Source organism: Mytilus trossulus, chromosome 10, assembly GCF_036588685.1.
Source record: "Mytilus trossulus isolate FHL-02 chromosome 10, PNRI_Mtr1.1.1.hap1, whole genome shotgun sequence".
NCBI lineage: Eukaryota > Metazoa > Mollusca > Bivalvia > Mytilida > Mytilidae > Mytilus > Mytilus trossulus.
The window spans coordinates 15429546-15457519 of NC_086382.1; the positions used below are offsets into that span (position 1 = coordinate 15429546).

At 32.0% G+C, this 27974-nt stretch overlaps 1 protein-coding gene across 1 annotated transcript; it reads left to right on the forward strand.

The window, feature by feature from the left end:
• Positions 1-16: 16 nt before the first annotated feature.
• LOC134686915 (uncharacterized) lies at positions 17-27024 on the forward strand. Its single transcript, XM_063546765.1, has 6 exons — positions 17-126; positions 8431-8534; positions 13478-13793; positions 14490-14675; positions 18747-19101; positions 26687-27024. Exons 1-6 carry the CDS (start codon positions 111-113, stop codon positions 26766-26768), a joined length of 1059 nt encoding a protein of 352 aa, XP_063402835.1. The 5' UTR covers positions 17-110; the 3' UTR covers positions 26769-27024.
• Positions 27025-27974: the final 950 nt, after the last annotated feature.

Sequence of the window (27974 nt, forward strand, 5' to 3'; positions counted from 1 at the left end):
AACAAATCTGATGATTTATTTTTGAAGTGAATATTTTGTATTCGAATCCTTTCATCGGAAATTTGGGGCATAATTTAACACCTGTAATTTACGAACGACAACCCAAAAATATGGCCGACGAAACAGGTTCGTATCTAATGACGCCAAACAAGTTTTCAATCGTCTCAGTCATTGAGGGATTAAACAAACAAATAAATAGCAGTTTTCTCTACTGAAATATCTTGTTTGACCCTATTTCTTGAACGTTTGGGACAATAACGTTAACTCCCATACTCGATCACCCAGCCTTCCGTCTGACCACAGGGACTATGGTATCTGTTTCGTTCGCGCCCAATAAACTTTCGCACCCTACACGTTCGCACCTCGCACGTTCGCACCTCGCACGTTCGCACCCAATTTCCGTTCGCACTCTACACGTTCGCGCCCAATTTTAAGTCAAATTCCAGTTGAATAATTGGAAAATCATGATTGTTGTTATAAATTGCTTTGGTGTAAGTAAAACATTCAAGATTTTAAATGAAAAACACAAAAGATAATTGTTTTTAACAGCTTGGTCCCTTTGATCTGAAACAGTAAAATAAAGCAATACACTATTATAACCAAAACATGATTAAGAGTTATTCAACACAAAATAAAATGTTGACAGAATCCCACTTTATTTATAAAGGATTTTTTTTTTTAACAATACACTATCCAAAACATGATTAAGATTTATTCAACACAAAAAAAAAATGCTGTCTCACTTTATTTTGAGACAATGCCAACAAATATAAGAATACACTTGCCAAAACTTGATTACAAAGCTATAGTTATTAAACACAAAACCAATTAAAATTGGGCGCGAACATGAAGGGTGCGAACGGACTTTGGGTGCGAACATGTAGGGTGCGAAAGTGAAAGGGGCGAACATGAGTGGGTGCTAACGTGAATGGGCGCGAACGGACCTGGATTCAGGGACTATAGACGTTCTGTCAATAATAATAAAAAGAGCTCTTTTTTTTGGAAAGATTAGAACTTGTTCTAAATCTTTACTTAGGCACTGGCCTCCCTAACAACACGACAGGTTAGCTACTATTACTAAATGTATTCATACTGAAATATAGTTCCTTATTATAGTTCTCATGTATGTGCACATAATACACATATAAACTGAAAAAATGGGTATGTTTTTGGAGCAGTTCATTTAAGAATGTATGCCATTAAGGTGTTGATGTGCAAACTTTTAAAAACATTTTGATTAGGTAATTGAGTATTGATACAATACTAGTATGATTGACAACTATCATTATCAACAAACAATCAGAGACAAGGTAGACCTTTTAATTACAATACCCCACCTCCTAAACTGTCAATCAAATTGACCACATTGCATAAATTTCAACCTCTGTGTTACATAATTATACTCTAATATACAACTCGATCAATATACAAATATGCATATATTAGATTTTTGATATATATAAGGATGCTAGATTTATGTATTGCCTATTTCTTTTGATCTGCATTACATAAAGTGATTCGGTAAATTATGTTTGAAAGATAAATAATGGATTACATATCTTATAAAAAAAAAGAAATATGAATATAAATATGAATATACAAAAGGTATTCAAGTAAGGCCTATAATTTACTTAATAAATTTCCAATAGTCATCTGTAATTAATCAACAATTTAGATTAGTTCACTTATTTTTTTTATCAGGATTTCGCTTGAAACAGTTTTAAAATTTTAAAACTTTTAATTATAACAAACCATTGTTTATTAGTTTTTTCTCTATCAACCATAATGTCTATTTTAGTCATTGAATTTTTATTAGAAGTGAATATATATTTTTGCAAGAATCCACATTTTAATAAAATAAGTTTTTTAATTTGTTTACATTGAAAAAGTACATTTTCAATGCCCTGTGTTGAAAAATACTCTAAAAATTTAGGCACTCTACAACTTTTAATCTTCAATGTCATATAACCTATGTTTCAACTTACAAAATGCCACAAAACATTACAACATTTTTATGGCCCCGCAACATATAGTTTTACCCTTGTCCGTAATTCCGTCATTCCATCATTCTGCAACAAACCATTATACAGAGTTTTTTTCTTAGCACCTTCTGATTTTGGGCTGATATTTGGTATGTGAGTTAACCATGATGAGTTACATATCAAGTTTAAGTTTTGTTCAGCTCAGCTGATTTTTTCCGAAATAACAGGGTTTGGACTGTCATAAATTGTTGAAAATCAGTTATACAGACTTTTTTTCTCAATGCCTTCAAATATTGTACTGATTTTTGCTGTGTGAGTTAACGATGATGAGTTATAGATCAAGTTTAAGTAAGTTCCGCTCTGCTGATTTTTGTCAAAATTAAGGGTTTATGACTTTGAAAATAGTTGAAAATCACAATTATAGCCTTTTTTTCTTTATGCCTTCAAATTTTGAGTTGACTTTTGATATGTGAGACTACATGTACCATCATGTTTGTGTCCACTTGTTTTGTTGAAATTGCAGTTTTTCAACTTTTTGTGTCGTTTTGACACATCTAGTTAGATTATTTTTGTTGACACATTAAGAGAACCATATTATTTAATTTGAGCTCATTTTATCCTCATACTGGAAAAACACTTTTCCTTCTAAAGACCTGCTGTTAATGCAATTTTCTTCAATAGTGCTTTATTAATGTTCATTTCCCCCCACCATACCTTAATATGAAATTATTCAAACTACTCTTTTAATTTTTTCATGAGTGATTTCCATCACTTTGATTTATATACATGTATCCCGGCGAGGGAAGAACCTAAAATTTGCGAAAGCAAATTTACAGATCTAACATTGTTGGGTTGATGTTTAGACGAGTTGTATATACATGTATATATATGGACACTATTTTCTTCCCATTGCAAATATTTTATTACTATTGACAGAACGTCACTATAGTGCCTGTGGTCTGACTCTATGATGAGATTAGTAGCCTGGGTAGTAATGCGTTTACGGTCATGTGTAAAACAGCAATTTTCAGTTCCATTAGTGTCAAATTAATTTTAATTTTACAGTGATTCGTCAAATATATATTTATCGTGATTCAACAGAGGTCTCAAATAATTATCTTTACTGTTATTTTTAGAAAAAAATTAACATGATTTGTCAAAATCATTCCATTTTTATAAGACCGCAAAATTTGAAAAAAATTTCGTCGTATATTGCTATCACGTTGGCGTCGTCGTCTGCGTCGTCGTCTGCGTCGTCGTCGTCCGAATACTTTTAGTTTTCGCACTCTAACTTTAGTAAAAGTAAATAGAAATCTATGAAATTTTAACACAAGGTTTATGACCACAAAAGGAAGGTTGGGATTGATTTTGGGAGTGTTGTTCCAACATTTTAGGAATTAGGGGCCAATAAGGGCCCAAATAAGCATTTTCTTGGTTTTTCGCACAGTAACTTTAGTATAATTTAATAGAAATCTATGAAATTTAAACACAAGGTTTATGACCATAAAAGGAAGGTTGGTATTGATTTTGGGAGTTTTGGTCCCAACAGTTTAGGAATAAGGGGCCCAAAGGGTCCAAAATTAAACTTTGTTTGATTTCATCAATAATTGAATAATTGGGGTTCTTTGATATGCCGAATCTAACTGTGTATGTAGATTCTTAATTTTTGGTCCCGTTTTCAAATTGGTCTACATTAAGGGTGCAATCAACAGTTTTTTTCTATGACGTCATATTTTGAGGGACCATGCATATGTGACCCTTACTGGTGGACTGATTAATAAAGATACTTTTATAAAACTAGATATCACTGGAATCAGAATGTTCTCTAGTTTATAATGAAATAAAAATAATGTGTACTTTGGATATATTATAAAAATTTCATCCAATGTATGAACATGGGGGAAAAAAGGTATAATTTTAACATAAAAAACTTGAAATCAGGTCATGTGCACACCCATGAAGACATGATCCATGCACATTTTTCATAATCAAAACTGTATGAATTTAGTAGGTTTTTACCTGGCCTTTCAAAAAAATCTTGTTTCAGGGTACGGTTTCCTGCTCCGAAAAGAGCTACAGTGGCTGCAAATAAGTTTTCAATTTTCACTGCTAAGAAAACAGTCTGTTTACAGTGTTGTCTCCCCTTGAAACATGTATATTTATTATAATTTTTAAAATTATTTCAATCATTCAACCTGTTTTAATTGACAGCTAATTAACTAATTTTTACAATCAAATACAAAAAACATGATACTTTTTCACCAAGTAAGTAAATAAACAGGGGTTTCCCTCCATGGTTATTTTTAGTTGGGGAATAACCCCTAGTTTTTTATACGAAACTGTTTATAGCACCCTAAGGTCCAAAGGGTCCAAAATTAAACTTGGTTTGATTTTGACAAAAATTGAATCGGTTGGGTTCTTTGATATGCTGAATCTAAAAATGTACTTAGATTTTTGATTATTGGCCCAGTTTTCAAGTTGGTCCAAATCGGGGTCCAAAATTAAACTTTGTTTGATTTCATCAAAAATTGAATTCTTGGGGTTCTTTGATATGCCAAATCTACCTGTGTATGTAGATTCTTAATTTTTGGCCCTGTTTTCAAATTGGTCTACATTAAAGTCCAAAGGGTCCAAAATTAAACTTGGTTTTTGACAAAAATTGAATTCTTGGGGTTCTGTGATATGCTGAATCCAGTCATGTACTTAGATTTTTGATTATGGGCCCAGTTTTCAAGTTGGTCCAAATCAGGATCTAAAATTATTATGTTAAGTATTGTGCAATAGCAAGAAATGTTCAATTGCACAGTACTCAGCAATAACAAGAACTCTTCAATTGCACAGTATTGTGCAATAGCAAGAAATTTTCAATTGCACAATATTGTGCAATAGCAAGAAATCTTCAATTGCACAGAATTGTGCAAGAGCAAGTATTTTCAATTGCACAGTATTGCGCAATAGCAAGAAATATCTAATTGCACAATTTCAATTGGAGTTATCTTTCTTTGTCCAGAATAGTAGTTGAATCAACTTAAATCATTGTTTTATACAATATACAATGTATATTCACTTTTACTACCAACTGATAAATTAAAACAATCTTTACCATTCAGTGATAACAAGCACTTTTTTTACATTTTAATATTTTATGATGTATTTAAATGAGTAATTATTGTTGCAAACTCAATTAGAAATTTGAATTGAATCGGTTTTGGAATAAAGGATAGGGGATTGTGAAAAAAAAATGGGGGGGGGGGGGGGGGGGGGGGGGGGTAAAATAATTTTTATTCTCATTTGAAATTTCATAAATAAAAAGAAAAATTCTTCAAACATTTTTTTGGAGAGGATTAATATTCAACAGCATAGTGAATTGCTCAAAGGCAAAACAAAAATTTTAAGTTCATTAGACTGTGTCACCACATTCATTCTGTGTCAACTATTTATTGATTATTGGTCCAGTTTTCAAGTTGGTCCAAATCGGGGTCCAAAATTAAACTTTGTTTGATTTCATCAAAAAATTGAATAAATGGGGTTCTTTGTTATGCCAAATCTAACTGTGTATGTAGATTCTTAATTTTTGGCCCTGTTTTCAAATTTGTATACATTAAAGTCCAAAGGGTCCAAAATTAAACTTAGTTTGATTTTAACAAAAATTGAATTCTTGGGGTTCTTTGATATGCTGAATCCAAACATGTACCTAGATTTTTGATTATGGGCCCAGTTTACAAGTTGGTCCAAATCAGGATCCAAAATTATTATATTAAGTATTGTGCAATAGCAAGAAATTTTCAATTGCACAGTACTCAGCAATAACAAGAAATCTTCAATTGCACAGTATTGTGCAATAGCAAGAAATTTTCAATTGCACAGTATTGTGCAATAGCAAGTATTTTCAATTGCACAGTATTGCGCAATAGCAAGAAATATCTAATTGCACAATTTCAATTGGAGTTATCTTTGTTTGTCCAGAATAGTAGTTGAATCAACTTAAATCATTGTTTTATACAATATACAATGTATATTCACTTTTACTACCAACTGATAAATTAAAACAATCTTTACCATTCAGTGATAACAAGCACTTTTTTTACATTTTAATATTTTATGATGTATTTAAATGAGTAATTATTGTTGCAAACTCCATTAGAAATTTGAATTGAGATCGGTTTTGGAATAAAGGAAAAGGGGATGTGAAAAAAAAATTGAGGGGTGGGGGGGGGGGGGGGAGTTCAATTTTTCTCATTTGAAATTTCATAAATAAATAGAAAATTTCTTCAAACATTTTTTTGAGAGGATTAATATTCAACAGCATAGTGAATTGCTCAAAGGAAAAACAAAAATTTTAAGTTTATTAGACCACATTCATTCTGTGTCAGAAACCTCTGTTGTGTCAACTATTTAATCACAATCCAAATTTAGAACTGAATCCAGCTTGAATGTTGTGTCCGTACTTGCCCCAACCATTTAGGGTTCAACCTCTGCGGTCGTATAAAGCTGCGCCCTGCGGAGCATCTGGTTTTATCGTCTATTTGAAAGTGCAAATTTTATCGCCATGCACCAAATATTACTGTTATCGTCATTTGGCAATAATTTTTACCATAATTCATCAGGAAGGTACCCACACTACCACCCTCTGTGGTAAACTGATATCATGTGGAACTATTTTCAGAGAGATCCATTTACTTAATATATAAACTAAAGTTATTGTCCTGAAACCAAATGCATCATTGAACAACGACCACATGATAGCATTATACAAATGCTATTTTTTTAAAATTTCTTATGAAAATTACTGTGACCAGTGTGGGTACGTAGGTGTATTGATGCTACAAAATATTTTAGTAAGGACATCCCAGGAAATTTGACAGTTGCAAAACAAAAATGTTAGATGAAAGGGGTAATGAGGCTGAAAATTCCTCCCCAAAAAATGCCAAATACAACTAGAAAAAGCTGAAGAGAAAATTTATAGTGTCATGGGCAAAAAGGTTTCCCTGGGAAATATTATTGACTGTTGTATTGACCCTGAGACGATGATTTGTGAATAATGCTGTTATTTTCTCCATTACACTATTTAAAATTCGACTTTATATGGGGGAACAAACAATATACTTCAAGACCAATGACCATGTTTTTTGTGTTATAAAAATTAAGTTAGAACGACAGATAAAACTGAACAAGTTTATATAACTCATTTACTCATTGAGTCATTGTATCATGCAGAAAAGTTTGAAATTGTAAGTTAAGGCAATTACTTTGGCTAGCAGGTCAGTTTTGATGGGCTAGCAGTGCTTCCAATAGGGCTTGTAAAATCCTGCTACCAATACAGCCTGGGCTGTAGTAAACAAGGTGCACTCATACCACAGCTTCTTATTTTTTTATTGCTTAAGTAACATACAAAATTGGTGTCAGCATTATTCAATATATATGAAAATAAGTATATGGGAAATGCAGGAAAAGATCTATATTAGAATACAATGATTATTTTGTCTTTAAGATGACATATGTGGATTAAGCAATAGCAAACAACTGATTATTTTTTATTGTGTATTCTTATAACTGCTTAATTACAAAGGTACATGTCTGTGTTTTTTCTTTTTATGATATAGTTAATGTTTATTTTCAACTAACCTCTGCAATTGTACTTAGTGTCCTTAAAAATATTGAAAAAAGATCCAAAAAACTATTCTCCCCATGCCTCAAATAAAAATTAAAGAAAGAAAAAGATAAGAAAAAGAAAAAAAAAAAATTGGTGCCAAATGCACTAAAAGCTGTTATGACTTTAAATAGGTGTTGATTTGACTTTTTGTATAGGTGCAAAATTGACCACCATGATGATTTGACTTGTACTCATTGTATCCTATATATCCATAAATGATAAATTTGGCATAATCCTGCAGCTTTCAAAAGAGTCTTTCTGGTCCAAAACCAGTTACCTAGGCAAAAGAAATTCTCAGTTTAACTTTTTGTCAAATAAATTTTTACAGGAAATAAGACAATCTTGTTGAAATATCCTTCTGCTATTTGGTGGCCGCCATCATTTCTGATTATTCTGCCACTTTTGGTCAAACTAAAATATTCACAAAAACAAAATAAACGTTGCTGTACAGATAAAAAATGTGATAGTAAAAACAAACTTATTTACTCATTAGCAAAAAAGGCTGTATCTGGTCAAATAGTGTTGTTAGACATACATAATAAAGAAAGGTGTGGTATGTGTGCCAATGAGACAACTCTTCATCCGAGTCACAATGCGAAAAAGTTAACAATTATGTGTTTAAGTATGGCTTTCAACACAGAGCCTTAACTCACAAGGACACCAAGCTGTAAAGGGCCCCAAAATGACTAGTATAAAACAATTCAAACAGGAAAACCATAATAGAGCTTGAATACAATTATCTTTAAAATTCTTTTTAATGTTGAAATATTAAAGTTATTTTGTTTTTTGTTACAGATGTCCCTCCCTTGGAGGACATGTCTGATATGTTACAGAAAGTTCAGATAATAAAAGAAAAAAGAACAAGGACATCTTCACAGAACCATCGTAAGGAAGAAAAGGTATGACAATTACACAAGCATATTTACGTAGGGATGTTGATGAATTTCATGAAAAAAAATATTTATCTTGGAATGTGAGTAAATTACTTAATTGTCAAATTTGCTCTTTAGTATTTTTGCAAATGCATTTATAATATTTTGCAATGAAATCAACCAAACATCTTTGAAGTCAGTTTAAAAAAAATAAATCAATGTTTATTGAATCTAGTCAAGATTAATAAGTAGATTTTTTTAATATCAATTCTTTATAGTAGTTGATATAAAACAAGACAAAATTGCCTGTTGATTCCCTTTCAATATTATATTTAATAACAGTCCTTTCCTGTTAACCAGTGTGTTTTGTCTGTGACATAAGGTTGTTGACATTTTTTTCAAGGAAAGATTAGATAAAAACTTGAAGATTTTATTCTTTGAATTTAAATTTGAGATTTGATGAAAACTTTGCATTAAAGGTTCCTTATTGCATCCTTTAAAAACTGTTTCTGCTATTATAAACAATACAAATATTTTAGAAATACCTTATCTTTACCTTGGTGGAAAGTTTTGAGATAACACTTTTAGAGAATTTGTCTGATAACCTGGATAGTTTAGTTATGTCCCTTTCAAGATTTATTAGTTACACAGTGTCAGGGTTTCCCCTGGGTCAATTATTTTTTTCGCCACCACTTTTTCCAAAACAATTTATTTTTCGCCACTTTATTATTTTATTTGCCAAGTAATATGAATAAATTGTTTGTTTGAAATTTTCCTTCAAAATAGATTGTTTGTTTGTAATTTTCCTTCTTTTGATCCCCCCCCCCTTCCAAAAAAAAAAAGATGAGTTTGCCCCAATGCTGTCTTTGATTATTCTCTTAAATTAATTTATCTTTTAGTCTGTATTGTAATGAATAAACACTAAGCATTTATTTAAAAAAAATAAACGTTGCCTTTTTTAACTTAAAAAGGGGGGGGGGGGGGGGGGGGTTATGAATTCATCATATTTGGAACAACTTCCCAAAAGAGGAGTCCACTTACTTTTAACTAAATAACACAACATTGTTGGACATGTTTTTACCATATAATACCAGAAAAATGTATAATTCTTTGGGAAAAGTTTTTTCAAATAATTCATTAGGACAGTTTTCTTTTCTGAACCATCGTAAATGAAAAAGTTGAGAAGTAAACTATGCTTGAAACACGTGCAATGCTAGAACGACATTAACAAAACGACCCTCTCAAATCAATTATTTATATCAAAGTCAAGGATAAAGTTTTAAGTCGGAGAATTTTTTTATATGGACATTTTTCATCTTCACAACAGGTTTTTTTCCAGACCATCGATATTTTAAGAAGGAGAGAAGACGTCAAAAGTTTGCTCCAAACACGTGCGTCACTAAGTGGTTAATAAATCCTTTATGTGACTTGTCACTGACGCCATTTAACCATATCATTTTGTCACACAAAACAATTAACAGCTTTATTAATTAGTTTAATAGGAGAAATAGAGGTAGTAATATTGAGATGAAAAAAAAACTAAATTACAGAAATCGCTCAAATTTTACAATAGTTTAGTTTATGTAGAGCTTATATTTTGGAAATAAAAATAAAAAATACAGGTCACCGATGAGTTGAGAGAGATATTTCAATTTTAATGCTAAAAAATGTCATTTTTGCACCAAAGGGAGATAATAAGGAGCTTTTTTAATGATATATAAATTTTAAAGGTCATCTGGGGCCTAAACAGATTATTTTTTTTTAATGATTTTTTTTACCATATGATAAAGTAACAACTAATAAAGTAATATATAAAATGTGTAATGAAAAACAAATGTTTATTTTTTCTGAAATTTTTATACCCTTGAGCCTCCTTAAGGGCATACGATACAGTAGAGATCCCTCGTTGATTTTTTCTTAAAATTTTGATAGAAGGTCAATTTCAATGTGTACTTTTCAAATATGTAAAGAAAAAAGTACCTTCATGACTTACTTTTTGAGATAATTTGGTTTGAAATTTGCATATTTGGAAGAAAATCCCTGAAATTTCATAAATTATGACTTTTAAAGAAAGTAACGATACTTTTGAACGAAAAGTCATAACTCCACCGGGTTTTTTGTAAAATATTCCCTTGATCCAAGGCATCTACATGTTGAAATAAGTTTAAAGTTAAATGAAATCATCATGTTCCGGATATAGAGTGCTATATCCGAAATAAAGAAATTGACCATACTTTTGCGTCATTTCTGAAGTGCAGAAAAAATTTGATCGTTGATTTTTTCCTGAAATTTTGGAGGAGTATTCTTGAAACAGTACTTGATTGATAGCAAAAGAAAAAAAATGGGGTCCATGTGCTTGTTTTTTCAATAAAAGCCATAAACCTTATTGTTTTACGAATTCTGTCAATATGGCGCTAAATTACGTTATATTAAGTTTTAATCGCAACAACGTCGTGTTATCATTCCCGCCGTACACGAGTTCGCTGTCAAGTATATGGGGTGTTTTTCATGACAACATGTGAACCAACTATAAATTAAGAGAGGCGATACTATAAATAGACAACAGTATTACCTTCAACAATGACAAAACCGATACCGTATCGTCAACAGGACTTTAAGAGGTCCCGACGTATTTTGATTTTTTTTTATATTCAAAAGATAATCATCTTCCAAATTTAAATTATAAGCAGTACTTCTGGTTTTATAATAAGAGCTAGTTTAATTTGTACAATTTAACTCGTGCAATTATTGCCTCAATTGACCGAAAATGAGGTTGTAATATAATTGTTCATAGGAAGTACAGCAGCCGGTATAAGAGAATAACATTGTACGATGTCTTTATCAATAGATAAGTTACATAACCTTTTTTACGGCGTATACGTATGAATATTGGCGTACTTGTTTGTCTAGAAGTAGAGCTATATTGAAAGTGGGTCTCATAGGGGTTGAAGCGTGACGCAGGATTGCCATTTTTTTGTAAGCGTGACACGTGAAAGTCAAATTATTGTGTCGTGAAAACGGGAAATGAGGTCTAGCAGGACCAGGGAAATCACCAAAAAATTGAGAATTTCTTACGTACATAGTGTAAGCGGGATATGGGAATCTAACAAAACAATAAGAGGGATCTGGGATAAGAACCTCCCCAATGAAACCCCCTTAAAAACACTTTGTTCGTCTGTCCGATCGTCTTACTATACGACGAGTTTTAACGTGTTTACACTTTCTGATCTGTCTGTCTGCAATGATAGTGTACATTTGCCGATAAATCTATTTTTATCTCTCATTACATTGAAGTACAATAGGGACATACAAATAGGAAGACATGGTATGATTACCTATGAGGCAAATCTTAACCAGGGACCAAATGGCTAAACGACTATAGGACATCGGACAGTCTTCAACAATGAGTAAAACCCATACCGCGTACTAGCTATGAAAGGCCCCCTACATGACAAATGCAAAACAACCCAAACGGGAAACTTACGGTCTGATTTAAGTACAAAACAATGAATAAAATACAAATATGATGAACAATACCAAACGACAACATTTAATTACAAGCCCTTTTAACAGCATATGAACGGGCGTTTTCTTCTTTGGTCTATTACATCCAGTTTCATATACAAAAAGAATAACTGACGTGTGACAATTCTGTATCTATTGGTTATATTTTGCTAAAATTCAAACCAAAAACGCACCAATATTTTTTTTTGAAATCTTTTTAATGGACTTTCATTGACAGTTTTTCTACATACACATGCAATATTATATGTTTTTAGAATATCAATTAAAATCGGCATTTTTTTATGTGCTAATTTCAAGTCAAGAAAAGGATGAGACACTCTCTTCATTTCTTATTTTATTTGTCCACCAATAAGGGTCTCGCACATGCAGTCGGTTTTGTTAATTCATTGCTAGTCTGTTTAATTTGGCTAAAATTTGGAGGCTGCCAAATGCTACACAAAAAAAGAAAAAAAAGACACAAACTTAATTATTTTGATTCCGATGTTTTTTTCAATTCAAGATATTATTATTTACTTCGACTTCATAATCAATATATGAAAATAACTGTTCTCGTCATGAAAAATATTGCACAGCTGTACAACACGCCGTAGTAATGACTTTTGTGTACGGATTTCAACACCAGACCCGATTCGGCCACCCTACGCGCCATATATTTTGTTAAATTTTCTCATTAATCACGGGTTCATACGTTTACTCATTTCTTTAAGTTTCATTAAAATAACATTTGGATGTCATAAATGTGCAATTAAATATTTGCCACTGGACATTAAGCAGGTACATGTACCAATATTCATAATAAACTATTGCAGGTAGTTTTGTTCCGAATTGTGTAATTGGTAAAATGTTTTTCAGCATGTTACAGTTAAAGCAACGAATAGAAATATAGACCCCAATTCCTTGCAATTTTTCTTGCTCTACACTGAGCACTGGGCCGAAATGTTTTGGCAGTTATTCAGTGTCAGACTAAACTGCTCCACAATTATTTTCCCGTCTTTCCATGTTATACTGTCAGTACTCTCTTCTGTGTCTATAAACATTTCTTCAATTTCGTCATGCAAAATTGTATTTGATTTATTTTTGTACATCTCAAGTATTTCCTTTAATCTCACTGCTTTTCGGCGGATTTCTCCGTCGTTTAGAAACTCATGGCCACTTTTTTATCAGGTACTTTTATGAAATTCGCACGATCGAAATTAATGACGTCAGTGAATATTCCGCGAAAATATAACTTCTTTTAAAGCGACGTCACGAAAGGTTACCGTTTTTATTAGAAACATCGCGAAATTACAACGTACTGGTTACCAACGTCGCGAAAACAACACGAACAGTTTTGAAAACGTTATTATCTGCCCCTGCTACTGTATTGTATTCCCTTAAGTGCAGCATATGTAAAATAAATCTAAAATATGTATTAATGATTAAAGAATTATATTTTTATATTTTAGAAAACCGTTTCAAATGGACACTGTACAGTATCAGACAAAAACATAGCTCCTGCCAATAAACCAGCACAAATCCAATCAAAACCTGAAAACACAGAACCAAAACCAAACCCAAAACCATCAGCAGCAGTTTCACAATCATCCTCTGGCTTTGGAGGAATGAAAAAAGGGTTTATGTTTGGTGGAGGCTCATCACAACCCAAACCATCACAAGAAAAAACAAAGAAAGCATCTGTACCCTATGTAAAGAAAAATGAGGAATCATTAAAACTTGATGAAGTACAGCAAGCTATGAGTGATACCATAACAAGCAAGAAAGGTTAGTTTTTGGACATGCTTTACGTTGTGTACTTGTTATTAAGAAGCACATTTATATATGAAACTGTATTTTGTTAACACAGCTTCAAAATATTTTGTTTTTTAGTTACTATCCTGGTATTTCCTTAGTAAGTTTGAAATTTTAATGGTGATCTATCTCATAGTTACTGATAGTGCAAAAGTTTTCTTTTTTCTGAGTTGTAATATAAAATATGCACATTATTTGCTTCATTGTTAAATAAAAAAGACAATATTTTAAAAGATCCAGTGAATTCCATACACCCTTTTGTTTACCATTTCATTGACAATTACAAGATATGTTGAAGCAAGAAGAGAAATCTGACACCAAAGTGCAAAAGTTATTGTTGTTTGATACAATAGGTCAAATGTCACAAAATCTCCTCAATATGTCAAATGTCACAAAATCTCCTCAATAAGTCCAGTGTCACAGAATCACAAATAGATATAAGGTCTTTAAGAGTTCTCCTTAAATAACACAACATTTAAAGTTTTTAAACCTTGCATCTATCCATTTTTAAACTCTATTAAAAATACATGTACAACCCTGTAAAAATTTGACAAATACTTTGAATACATGAGGCATGAATAAAACTTGCAAAATTGTTTTTAGCATTTTAAACTGTATACTATAAATGTATGAATGATCACATCTAATAACTTTATTGTTTATCAACAGATGAATGGATGACAGACGATTTACTAAGTAAGGTAGAAAAAAATGAAACACTTCTAAAGAAACTACAAGATCCTAGATTTATGGAGGCAGTAAATATGTTTCAAACAAACCCTACTGCTGCTATGGAAAGATATAAGAATGATAAGGAAACACAAGAAGCATTTATGCAGTTTTGTGGACTTATGGGTAAGACTTCAGATTGCATTTAATTTACAAAAGGGGTGAGGACTATACATAAATGCCTACTAAACACGGCTGAATACGGTAGCTGACTTTTTTGTTAAAACCTCAACATCATAAGTGCAAAGAGGAAACTTAATTCCAATTCTTGTAAGCCATAAAGGATCAGATTCAATGATCTTGCTAACACAAAGGCATCTTTTACTACTTTTTATTTTGCCCCACCTAAGATAGTAGAGGGGCATTATGTTTTCTGGTCTGTGCCTCTGTTCGTCCGTCTGTTCATCCCTTCGTTCGTCTGTTCGTTGGTCCCACTTCAGGTTAAAGTTTTTGGTCAAGGTAGTTTTTGATGAAGCTGAAGTCCAATCAACTTGAAACTTAGTACACTTGTTGCTTATTATATGATCTTTCTAATTTTAAAGCCACATTAGACTTTTGACCCAAATTTTATGGTCCACTGAACATAGAAAATGAAAGTGCAAGTTTCAGGTTAAAGTTTTTGGTCATCGTAGTTTTTGATGAAGCTGAAGTCTAATCAACTTCAAACTAAGTACACTTGTTGCTTATGATATGATCTTTCTAAATTTAAAGCCAAATTAGACTTTTGACCCCAATTTCATGGTCCACTGAACATAGAAAATGAAAGTGCGAGTTTCAGGTTAAAGTTTTTGGTCAAGGTAGTTTTTGATGAAGCTGAAGTCCAATCAACTTGAAACTTAGTACACTTGTTGCTTCTGATATGATATTTCTAATTTTAAAGCCACATTAGACTTTTGACCCCAATTTCACGGTCTACTGAACATAGAAAATAAAAGTGGGACTTTCAGGTTAAAGTTTTTGGTCAAGGTAGTTTTTGATGAAGTTGAAGACCAAACAACTTGAAACTTAGTACACATGTTCCATATGGTATGATCTTTCTAATTTTAATGCCAAATTAGATTTTTTACCCAATTTCACGGTCCATTGAACAAGGAAACTGATAGTGCGAGTGGGGTATTCGTGTACTTAGGACACATTCTTGTTTAAAACCTATTTTTTCAGTAAAATAAAACTGGTTCTGGTAATGACATTATAAACATGTTCCTGTTAAGTGAGTCACATATTCAATGTTAGAAAATATGCAATATTAGTGTTGACTACCATTTATGAATAACTGATTAATAAATCTGTGAACCAGTTTATGAAACTGTAAATCAGAAATTATTGAGTGCAATTATTATTGCAAATTTGTCATTTTAGACTTAAATGCGATTTAAATTTTTACGATTTTGAGAAAAAATCATGTTGAAGGTGGTTCCTAACACTACAGGGAGATAACTCTGTAAAGTCAGCTAAACGTTTTAATTACATTGTGTTGTAAAAAGAATATTAAGCTTCTCAATGATCAAAATTGGTGTTTGTCAAATTGCTATATAACCAGTGTAATTTTTCTGACAAAACGGTTGGTTGAATTTTTTTAAATTTTTTATGTTTTTGTTAAAGTGTCAAAGAAAATACTTTGACAAAATTATGAAAATTAAACGATCCAAATTAATTTTAGTGAAAGTGTTGGGTACCACCTTAATTCATATAACATATTTCAAAATGCGAGTTTAAATTATTACTTTACAACTCTGATCTAAGACTAAGTCTAGCAGCTGAAATCTTCAGTAGACTTATTACTGATGTTTTGCTCTTTACTGACAATTTTTACCTATTTTTTGAGTGTTTACCTACTGTTCTGTCCTATCCAACTTAAGAGACATTTTTAATAGAGAATTGGAAAAGCAAGACAAGAATTACCAGGGGCGTAGCTACCCTGAGGCACGACAGCACGTGCATCCACGTCGTTTTCACAAAAAAAACAAAAAAAAAATGAAGAGAGAGAGAGAGAAATGACAGCGACGCATGATGCATGTATTATCTTAGACTATTATGATTATAATATTTGTTTAACGTCGGAGACTGTTGGTGTCCCGGATATTAGTTTGACAACCTATAGTTAATACAAGTGTTGATGAAGCTGTTCGAGTCATGCAGAAAAAGATCGTGGCTCCATATACACATTGATTCGGCATGCAAAAAAGAAATGGCAAAATCAAAATTTATAAATTGAATGTTAAAGGAAACAACTTTGTTGTCACCTTTTTAATTAATGAAATATTATTAAATAACGACATTTGGTTTTAAAATAAAAAAAATGACAAGATCAGGAGGTAACTTGTATCTTTTACAAGATTTGAATTTATATTCAGTCTAAGACATGTAGTTTTGGAGAATATTTCACAGTGTGCAGTTCATCAGTTTGGAATTAGATGCACCTATCGGCATTAGAATTATTAGATCCCTTCGATATCGTTGAAAATATGACGAGGCAAGTGGTCGACAGAGTACCGGAGCCAATCACCCTGCAACCACGCCAAAACAGTATTGGAAATTCTTATTATTTTTTGCGTTTTTAGACCATATGATAAGGGAACTGGAAAGAGGAGTCGCTTCAAGTATTATCTTCTTTGCGCTGTATCCGCTTCATCATAATGTAGGAAATATCACAAATCTCAATATTGTCTGAGACATACGAAACTGACCTGTCATGTAATTTTGACAAATTCAATTGGGAAGGTCGCTCGATGCAGGACACGTACACTGGTTTATAACATCTCGCGAGTGCTACCATACCATGATGGAGATCTTTCAGTCACGGTACTACATATGTAATTGAAAACAAATGTACGATCAACAATGAACATCGACAGTTACATAGCATTACTGCGTATTCATTGGGATTTCAGTGTGAATATTGACAAAGTAATAGAGACGTTTCTTTCTTCCAAGACCCAAAGAGCAGATTTTGGACAATTTTGAGTAAAATCTTATCAAAAATATGAGTTGTTTATTTGTAAATCTATTCAAAAGATTTATTTATAGTTTTACATTCATAATTTTTTATCTACATATACATGTAGCTCCTCTTTTAGCCGTCCTATGACCAAAACCGAAAAAAAAACATTTTTCTGCAAAATAGGGTCTCAAAAACTTGCTTCCACGTCGTTTCTTTCTAGCTACGCCCCTGATTACTAAAACAAACATTTAAAATTAATGATTTTTTTACTCTTAGCTTGTTGTCCTTTATAATAGTTAAACTTTATTTTTGTGTTTTTGGCAAAAAACTGAAGAAGATAGTGAGAAATTATCACAATAGGGCTCTTCACGGTTAGTTCGGCTATATTGGTTAGGGGGGCAGATTTTCATTATGGAGGTAAAAATGGTGTGAAAAATACAGGAATTCATCACAAAAACAGAGCAGTTGCTTGGAAACATGCATAGGATTTCCAACACTTTGAAACTATTTCCAACTCATTTAAAAAATCTGCCCCCTATCCAATATGGCCAAACTAACCGTGAAGAGCCCTATTGTATTGCTTGAAAGCATCAATATTTGCTTATTTCATTAAAAATTTATTATTTGCTGGTCTTTGTGATCCAAAAATTAAAAACAAATCCCATATTCTTATTAAAAAAAAACCATAGTATTTGAATAGTATTGTAACAATTTGATTTAAAGAAAGTTTGTTACACAGTTTTAAAATAAATCAAACTTTATCATTGACAAGTTAAAGTTCTCAAAAACTATTAAAAAATGGATTAAATTTTATAAGACTTTTACAAATGGCTTATAATTATACATGAAAAAGATTTGTAAAAAAATGGGGGCCAATTGGCATTGAAATGGATAAAACCAGAGGATTCTGAAATCTGACAAAAAATCCAAAACCTGACAAGTGAACATCCTTAAGACTAAAAGATTATGCCAAAGAATTACAAAATTAACTCCCCTTGAAGTATTTCATTTAACCAATGTCACTTGTCAGAAACTGAATCCAATAATGTAAAACCATTTCCTTTGCCCTGACCAATCAGGCAACCCATTGTTGGGTTGCTCCCCCTGAATTGGTAATTTTTAAGAATATTGTGCAGCTTTTGGTTATTATCTTCAATATTATTATAGATAGAGATAAACCTTTAACAGCAATAATCGCTCTTCAGAGTCTATAGTTTAAATCGTAGTTTTAATTATTTGATGTTTTTATTTTTCAGGAAATCATTTCACAAACATTGCTGACAAAGATGGCGGTAAAACAGAAGAGAAGACACCACCACCACAAAAACCATCACCAAAGATAATAGAGGAAATAGATCCTACAGACAGTAATATATATAACCCTACAAACCCTCCGTCTGCTTCACAAAGGGGGACAATCCTTACAAGACAGTCACAAGGTGGCGCTGACATGTCTGTCAGAAGTTCAACCAATCCAAAACAAGCTACTGCAGAAGATGAGAATAAAATGCAAGATATTTTATCTCAACCAGATGTGATGGACGTTCTAATGGATCCTTGGATACAAAATCTATTTCATGTTTTAAGAAATGACCCAGGGAGTGGACAAAGGTAAAGTGAAATATATTAATTTGATTGACCATTTGGTTTATTTTATTCATTTTTAATTTCTAAAGGAGAGTGAGGAATTAGTCTATGTTTTCCAAACATAACAAGACTAGTATTTGAATAGAACCAAACTTTTTAAGCACTCTACACAGTCTACAATAAACTTTTAACAAGATTTTAGATTCTAGTTATTGTTTCTAGTTTGAATATATGAATAAAGTTTGAAATATGTGAAGCAATGCCAGGGGCTGATCCAGAGGGGTGTTCTTGGGGTCGAGTCCCCCCCCCCCCCCCCCTTATCCCTTCCAAAAAATGGCTGAATATGCTCCTGAATGCTAAGTCAGTATTCGGAAAAATGGGATGATTGTAAAATTTGTCATAAAAAATATACAACTGATGACTGTTTTATTTTGGCAGCCATGAAAATTGTCCATTCAAATTTAGACAATCATCAATGAATTGCACAAAATGACAGTTACAAAAATGTTATCAAGACTTCAATATTACAGTAACATTTAAAAACTAGGAAGATGTGATGTAGAAAAGTATTTCCTCAGTAGCAAATCCAGAATTTCTTAAGAGGGGGCCCACTGACTGCCTAAGAGGGGACCAACTCTGGTCATGCTTCCCTATATAATCAACCAAATTTTTCCCAGAAAAGGGGGGCCAGGGCCCCCCTCTAAATTTGTCTCTGGTCCTTCCTTTTGTTTGTCTGTTCATTCATTCTTCCATCTGCTTCTGTTTAAAGTATTTGGGTAGCAATACACAGTTAGAAGTTTAGTTTCGCATTATGGCCATGGTGAATTTTTAAATATGAAAGTTTTTGTACAATAAAATTGACTTTTAGATTATTGAAGAAAAATTTAGCCTTCTTAGTGGGTTTATATGAACATTTATATTGTTTTTAGCATGTTTTATAGGCCATTTATCTGTTTGACAGTCCATATTTTCCTATCCGTACTGCCCATAGGTCCATAAATTATTATAGTGTTTATCAACAAAGATTTTGCGCTCGATCTTTTCAATTCAATTTTATTGAAATGCATATGATTTTTTTTTTGACCACTTGATAGATATAAACCTATGGTTTCAGGAAAGGTATCACTGTAATTGATTGAAATTTTCCTTTGGACCAAATTTTGGAGACTTTTGTGACATGTTCATCCCCCTTTTTTGCAATATTTTGTTTCAAAGAAATGCAGATTGTTGCCATGGTTACACCCATAAGGGATTATATTTCACCATTATGACCACTAGAAATCAAATCTATGGAAGATTCTCTTTCTATAAATATATACATGCATAACACAAATATTAAGCCTTATTTGTTAGAAAGGAGGGGAAAGAGGGTGTTTAAAAATTATGAGTGTCAATTTTAAGTTTTTTTCCTAACTTGGTCAAGGTAGTTTTTGATGAAGTTGAAGTCCAATCAACTTGAAACTCAAATAGCACACATGATAATTCCCTGTGATATGATCTTTCTAATTTTAATGCCAAATTTTTAAATTTTAGATTATACTTTTCTGAGTTATGAGATTTTATTCATTAAAAAAAGTGGGTTTCCCAGTTTTCAGACAATAAGTCAATAACTCAAAAATGCTTTTAGTAATTTTTATAAAACTTTGGTGAAAAAGTGATGGGCATATCATGTTCTCATTGTGCAGCTGTTTATTGCCATGATGTTGTCAGTTAATAGTCTTAAAAATTTTGAGTTTTAATATCCCATAATGCATTAGTATCCTCCCCTCTATCTTTTATAAATGAAAGATCATAATATTTACTTATATGTAATTTAAGTATTGTTTATACAAACAGAAAAGTTATTTCAGTTTTCAAGTAATTAATTTTATGATAAAGATGCTGACATTATGGATGCAATTAATTAACATACACAGACCACTTGTTAACATTTGACACTTTGAAGTTACAACTGGAATCTCACTAGGAGGCACACTAATCTTGTCTTAATCAGATACATGTCACAAACAATCACTGTGGGAGAGGAAGCAGAATATGATACCAGATCTCTTTAATACTGATTACACAATAATAGTATATTATTTGAGGGTCAGTAGGTCAGTCTCCTCCCCTGGATGTAAGATGTACCCAATCTGTGTGTAAAGCCAATTGCATGGTCTTTGTATAATCAGTTTCTTGGTTCATAGCAGCCTGACTAGTTGATGGAGTTTTACAGTGCTATTATTCAATTTATTCACTGGACTTCATTTGTTTTTTAACTTTTACCATTATTATGTCACAATGTGGCTGCATTATTTTTCAACCGCTACCATACTAATTTTAGATATCTACTTCTCGCGATATGAACTATCTTGTTTATTTCACCTTTGGATCTTATTTACTTATACACAGCTGAGTTTATATTGTTTGCAAACTTGTGTAGTTTTTCATGTGAAGTTTATAACTATGTTACTGTGCTAGAGAGTATTATGTGATCGAGCAGGATCTATATATCATCAGATCCTTATATATTTGTGACCATACAGAGATTTCCATGAGTGTTATATATTGAAGTGGCTTTACATTCTACACAACTGTTCTAGGCAAGTATCTTTTCATTATTATTATCTGAAGGCAATTTAGAGACGAGCTTGAACAAATATTCACTTCTGTAATTTAAATATTATTCAGAAACAGCCACTTGGAATTTTACTTATCCTGATTTTTTTTTTTTTATATTATATTTACTTGCTGTCTTCATATATACCCTGCCTTCATGCATTCTGCAAATAATTATTTAGTAGTTTCATGATCTTAGATAGATAAGATATAAGATACTTTTAGTATATTTTATTCAGTTTTTGAATTATTCTAAATAAGTCAAACTGTTATTTTCTTGTTATACAGTTTACATTTATAGAATTATTACATAAGTTCAGCTTTTGATATTGCCTATTACTGACACCTTTCTTCATTTCTTATATTGCATATTTTAACACTGAGGAAATGGAGACATAGACACATCCTGTATGCACTTTGGTTTCATCAGAATTACAACAAAGGTTTAGACATTATCAACATGATCAAGTTCTTCATTTTACTTTGGATGTGGCATTACAGCTTGACTTACTTGGCATGGATATACTTCCACTCTTGTTTTAAACTTTACATTTATTCAACTGTACCTCAGTCGTACCTACATATTATACAGAGCATGAACATTGCCAGTATTCTTATCATATTCTACCAGCTTATGTGGTTTAAAGCACATTCAGCACTAGTTCTCACTTTTATCAAGTTCAGAAGGTTTTCAAACAGGATTACATTACAGACATGGCAGATATTTAACTTTGAAATGAGACTTAATGCATTTCAACATGGACATAAGTGTATATATCAGTTCCTTTATCTGTGTGGACATATTATTTCTCCAAACCTTTCAATGAGATCATGTAGCACATTAGCTATTGACTAGAAGGCAGTAGTACAGCCTCATCAGTGCCCGTGCAACATTCCAGAAGTATGTTACTGATTGTGAACCAAAATTGTAAACCTACTCCGTAATTGTGATGTATCATAAAGGACAAACTACAGCCTCGTCAGTGCCCAAGCAGTCTAGAAGTATATTATATCGAACCTTATTGTAAACCTACTCCATAACTCGGGATGTAGCTATTCCAGCAATTTGAATTCTTAAAATTGGACAACATACACTTTTTAAATAGACAACTTTACATCTAAAATATGTCAAAACCAAGGATCTTTACAGTTTTCCTATTTATTTAAGATATTATAGAGATTGTTTATATCGTCTTATTGATGTTAAAGATATTTATACTATGGGATATAGTGATATTTTCTGTAGAGTATAATGTATTTTAAACTTTTATTTACTCACATAATGATAAATTGCAGATGGAAGTATACATAGCTTTAATACTACATATACCCTAGAATCTAACAGAACTTTATAGCTGTGAAATTTGACACACCTCTAAAAAATTATTAAATATATAACTGCATATAATAACATCGTATTCAATGATGAGAATTTTTTAGCCCAAAAGTATTATTTTATAATTGCCTTAACTGAACAGAGTGGCATTTTCTTCACAAATTTGTTTAGGAAAATTTATCATGTTTGAATTATGGATCTATAGTTCTCATGCCTGTATGGTAATGTACTAGCACAGGGATATCCCCAAGCATACCTTGCATACAAACACCTACAATGAGACGCCATGTCTCACTCTTCGTGGAGAATCCTCGCTCCACATTCCCTAAACTAGCAGATTGTTATACAGGTAGTTTCTCCCCCACTCTGATTGAAAACTGAATGCATTTCTTATAAGGTTCTAATCTAATCAATCATCAGGTTCAGCTGTTGTATTTCAGAAACTGATACTGACACACTCTATAATTGAAGCATTCTCATCATTGATATACTGAATATTTTTTTTTTTATAGCATTCTCATCATTGAATATACTGAGTATCGTTTTTATAGCATTCTCATCATTGAATATACTGAGTATCGTTTTTATAGCACTCTAATCATTGACTATAATGAATATCATTTTTATAGCATTCTCATCATTGAATATACTGACTATGGTAGTATAATCATGTTTGAATCTTTAAACATATAAAATTTTGAATTAATCTTGTTTGGATACTGGATTGCATTTTTGTATAGCATTTTTTTTTTTTTTTAAATTGGAATACTGAATATCATTTTTTATAACATTTTCAAATTTGGGATATGTTAATAGCATCACTTAATGTTTTGAATACTGGATACCTTTGTTTATAAAATTCTCATGTTTATTTCCAATCAAGTATGCAGTTTTGTTAAGAAATTTTTATCATTAACTTCTAATCTTTAAATACTAAATATCATTAGTAATACATGTACATGTAGTAACATTATTATGAATCAGTATGTAACATATATTTTCATTATTTTTTTTTATTTTTCTCATGACTTTATTGAAGGTATGTGAATAATCCAAACTCCTAAATCCTTGGGGGCACTCATATGTTTCCATCTGAGTTTTTGGACTTTAATGGAATTTTATCACTGGTCATTTCTAAAATTTCATTCATCCCCAAGCATTTCGGGGACAAATTTTATCAAATTTATTCCAGTGCCAGTTTGATAGACCCCTGCTACTTCACGAGTACATGGGCTATCCCCCAGGCAGACCCTTGCACTACCTGGCTGCCGATGAGACGCCTAGTCTCATCACCTAAGTGGAGAACCCTCGCTTCACATTCCCCGGCTGGCGCATTGTCGGGCAGGCAGGTTCTTCCTTACACTGAAGGTTGCAAGCTGACTTGCTCAGGCAGGAACTCAAAATTGCGTTTGTATGCTGAGTGTTTCTCAAGGGCCAAAATTAAATGATTTTTTAATAAATATTATTATTATTCTAACTGTCTTTTTGCTTTAAGCAAGTATGATTTGCTGAGACTATGTTTTGGTTTACACACAGAAACCCCTTATATTTGCCTTGGTTGTAGTTTGTTTTGGAGCAGTTATTTGGTCTTTTTGCTCATTTTAATGTGGGCTAGCTATCATATTGCAATGCTGACTTTATTGAGATTTGCTATATCAGGATCCCTCAACAGTTACACAAACAAAGATTACACAAACAAAAGATTACACAACCTCCTACTGAAACTACAGAAATAATATTTCCATATGAGACTAAAAGAAATAATATTTCCATATGAGACCACAAGAAATATATGATTAAGAGTCTACAAGAAAATACAATAGAACACTACAAGAAAATACAATACAAGACCACAAGAAAATACAATATGAGATACCAGGATACAAACACCTTTGAAGTTTGTATAAATATTTACTTATATGTAATTTAAGTATTGTTTATACAAACAGAAAAGTTATTTCAGTTTTCAAGTAATTAATTTTATGATAAAGATGCTGACATTATGGATGCAATTAATTAACATACACAGACCACTTGTTAACATTTGACACTTTGAAGTTACAACTGGAATCTCACTAGGAGGCACACTAATCTTGTCTTAATCAGATACATGTCACAAACAATCACTGTGGGAGAGGAAGCAGAATATGATACCAGATCTCTTTAATACTGATTACACAATAATAGTATATTATTTGAGGGTCAGTAGGTCAGTCTCCTCCCCTGGATGTAAGATGTACCCAATCTGTGTGTAAAGCCAATTGCATGGTCTTTGTATAATCAGTTTCTTGGTTCATAGCAGCCTGACTAGTTGATGGAGTTTTACAGTGCTATTATTCAATTTACCTCCCACCTTCCCCTTCCTATAACACCTTCAATATTGTTTCATGACTAGAGGAACAACTCAGCTTAAACTAGTGATATATTTTTTCTTTATTTCAGTTTTCCTTAATGGAATTTTATCACTGGTCATTTCTAAAATTTCATTCATCCCCAAGCATTTCGGGGACAAATTTTATCAAATTTATTCCAGTGCCAGTTTGATAGACCCCTGCTACTTCACGAGTACATGGGCTATCCCCCAGGCAGACCCTTGCACTACCTGGCTGCCGATGAGACGCCTAGTCTCATCACCTAAGTGGAGAACCCTCGCTTCACATTCCCCGGCTGGCGCATTGTCGGGCAGGCAGGTTCTTCCTTACACTGAAGGTTGCAAGCTGACTTGCTCAGGCAGGAACTCAAAATTGCGTTTGTATGCTGAGTGTTTCTCAAGGGCCAAAATTAAATGATTTTTTAATAAATATTATTATTATTCTAACTGTCTTTTTGCTTTAAGCAAGTATGATTTGCTGAGACTATGTTTTGGTTTACACACAGAAACCCCTTATATTTGCCTTGGTTGTAGTTTGTTTTGGAGCAGTTATTTGGTCTTTTTGCTCATTTTAATGTGGGCTAGCTATCATATTGCAATGCTGACTTTATTGAGATTTGCTATATCAGGATCCCTCAACAGTTACACAAACAAAGATTACACAAACAAAAGATTACACAACCTCCTACTGAAACTACAGAAATAATATTTCCATATGAGACTAAAAGAAATAATATTTCCATATGAGACCACAAGAAATATATGATTAAGAGTCTACAAGAAAATACAATAGAACACTACAAGAAAATACAATACAAGACCACAAGAAAATACAATATGAGATACCAGGATACAAACACCTTTGAAGTTTGTATAAAGCTAGTTTTATATATATACATTTTAATTTTGGATGTTGCACGTCTTCTGATTGGCTGAAGTTGGTTTGTTTATCAGCCCATAGACATAATTTAGTAATGTGACGGTGACCTCATCAATGTTTTTTCATGGTTTACTCCGGTTTAAAATGGAATTTAGAATTAAATTATAAGTAATGACTGTAATATTTTTTCTGTCTATTCGAAATAACATAAAAAATGTGGTGCACACTGTTAAATAGCACGCTACACTCTTTATTCAGTGTGCACCACATTTTTATCTTTTTTCGAAAAGACAGAAAAAATATTAGTCATTCCTTAAATATTTTTTTGAAAATCTGTACATATGTACATGTATATTAAAAATTTATATTTGTAATGTTTATATAAAAAAATAAAGTTAAACATGTATTTTCTGTTAAATTTCAGGATGTTATTAGATGCTGACGGTGAGAAGAAAAAGAAAATAAAGAAACTTGTTGATGTTGGAATGTTGCAGTTTCAGACATAAAGTGATGCAACCCAAATTTTAAACATTCCATAGACTATTCTATACTGAGACAAATTGTTATGAAATCCATAAAAAGCAATTTATGAGGGGAAAATTTATACATGGACAGTATTCCTAAATATTAACAAAATGATTCATGAAGAAGTGTGTAAAACAGCATTTATTAAAACAATACACATTTTATGCATTTCATGTTAATTAATTTATGTAAACACATTTTTAATGAGTTGTACATTGTATTAAATATTTTAACAATGTTATAATTATATCATTCATCATAACTGCAAAAATCTGGGATTAAATAATCCAAAATTAAATTAAATATTTAAATAAGAAAATGGGATATAATTTCCAATGAGTCAGCTTTCCACCAGACCAAATGACATAGAAGTTAGTAACTATAGGTCGCTGTAATACTATGGCTTTCAACCATGAGCAAATTCCATACAGCATCAGTTAAGTGAATGAACAAACAATTTTATATTAGCATCCATATATCTGAACTATGTCCAGTGCACGATGTTTTGTCGATATTGTCAACATCGCAATGTCAACTTTATAGTGTCGTTATTGTGTTTACATTGTATCCTATCAGTTCTATACCTTTCAGTTTACATCGTCCACATCGCATACATCGCAATGTTAACAACATCGTGTCAACATCGTGTTTATATTGTGTATGTAGAGTCTATACTTTTCTGTTTACATCGTTCACATCGTATACATCGCAATGTTAACAATATCGTAATTATATTGTGTATGTAGAGTCTATACCTTTCTGTTTACATCGTTCACATCGTTTACATCGCAATGTTAACAATATCGTGTCAACATCGTGTTTATATTGTGTATGTAGAGTCTATACTTTTCTGTTTACATCGTTCACATCGTATACATCGCAATGTTGGCAATATCGTGTCAACATCGTGTTTATATTGTATATAAATATATGAAGTATCTACCTTTCTGTTTACATCGTTCACATTGTATACATCGCGATGTTAACAATATCGTGTAAACATAGTGTTTATATTGTATATATATAGTCTTTACCTTTATGTTTACATCGTTCACATCGTATACATCGCAATGTTGACAATATCGTGTCAACATCGTGTTTATATTGTGTAAATATATATATAAAGTATCTACCTTTCTGTTTACATCGTTCACATCGTTTACATCGCGATGTTAACAATATCGTGT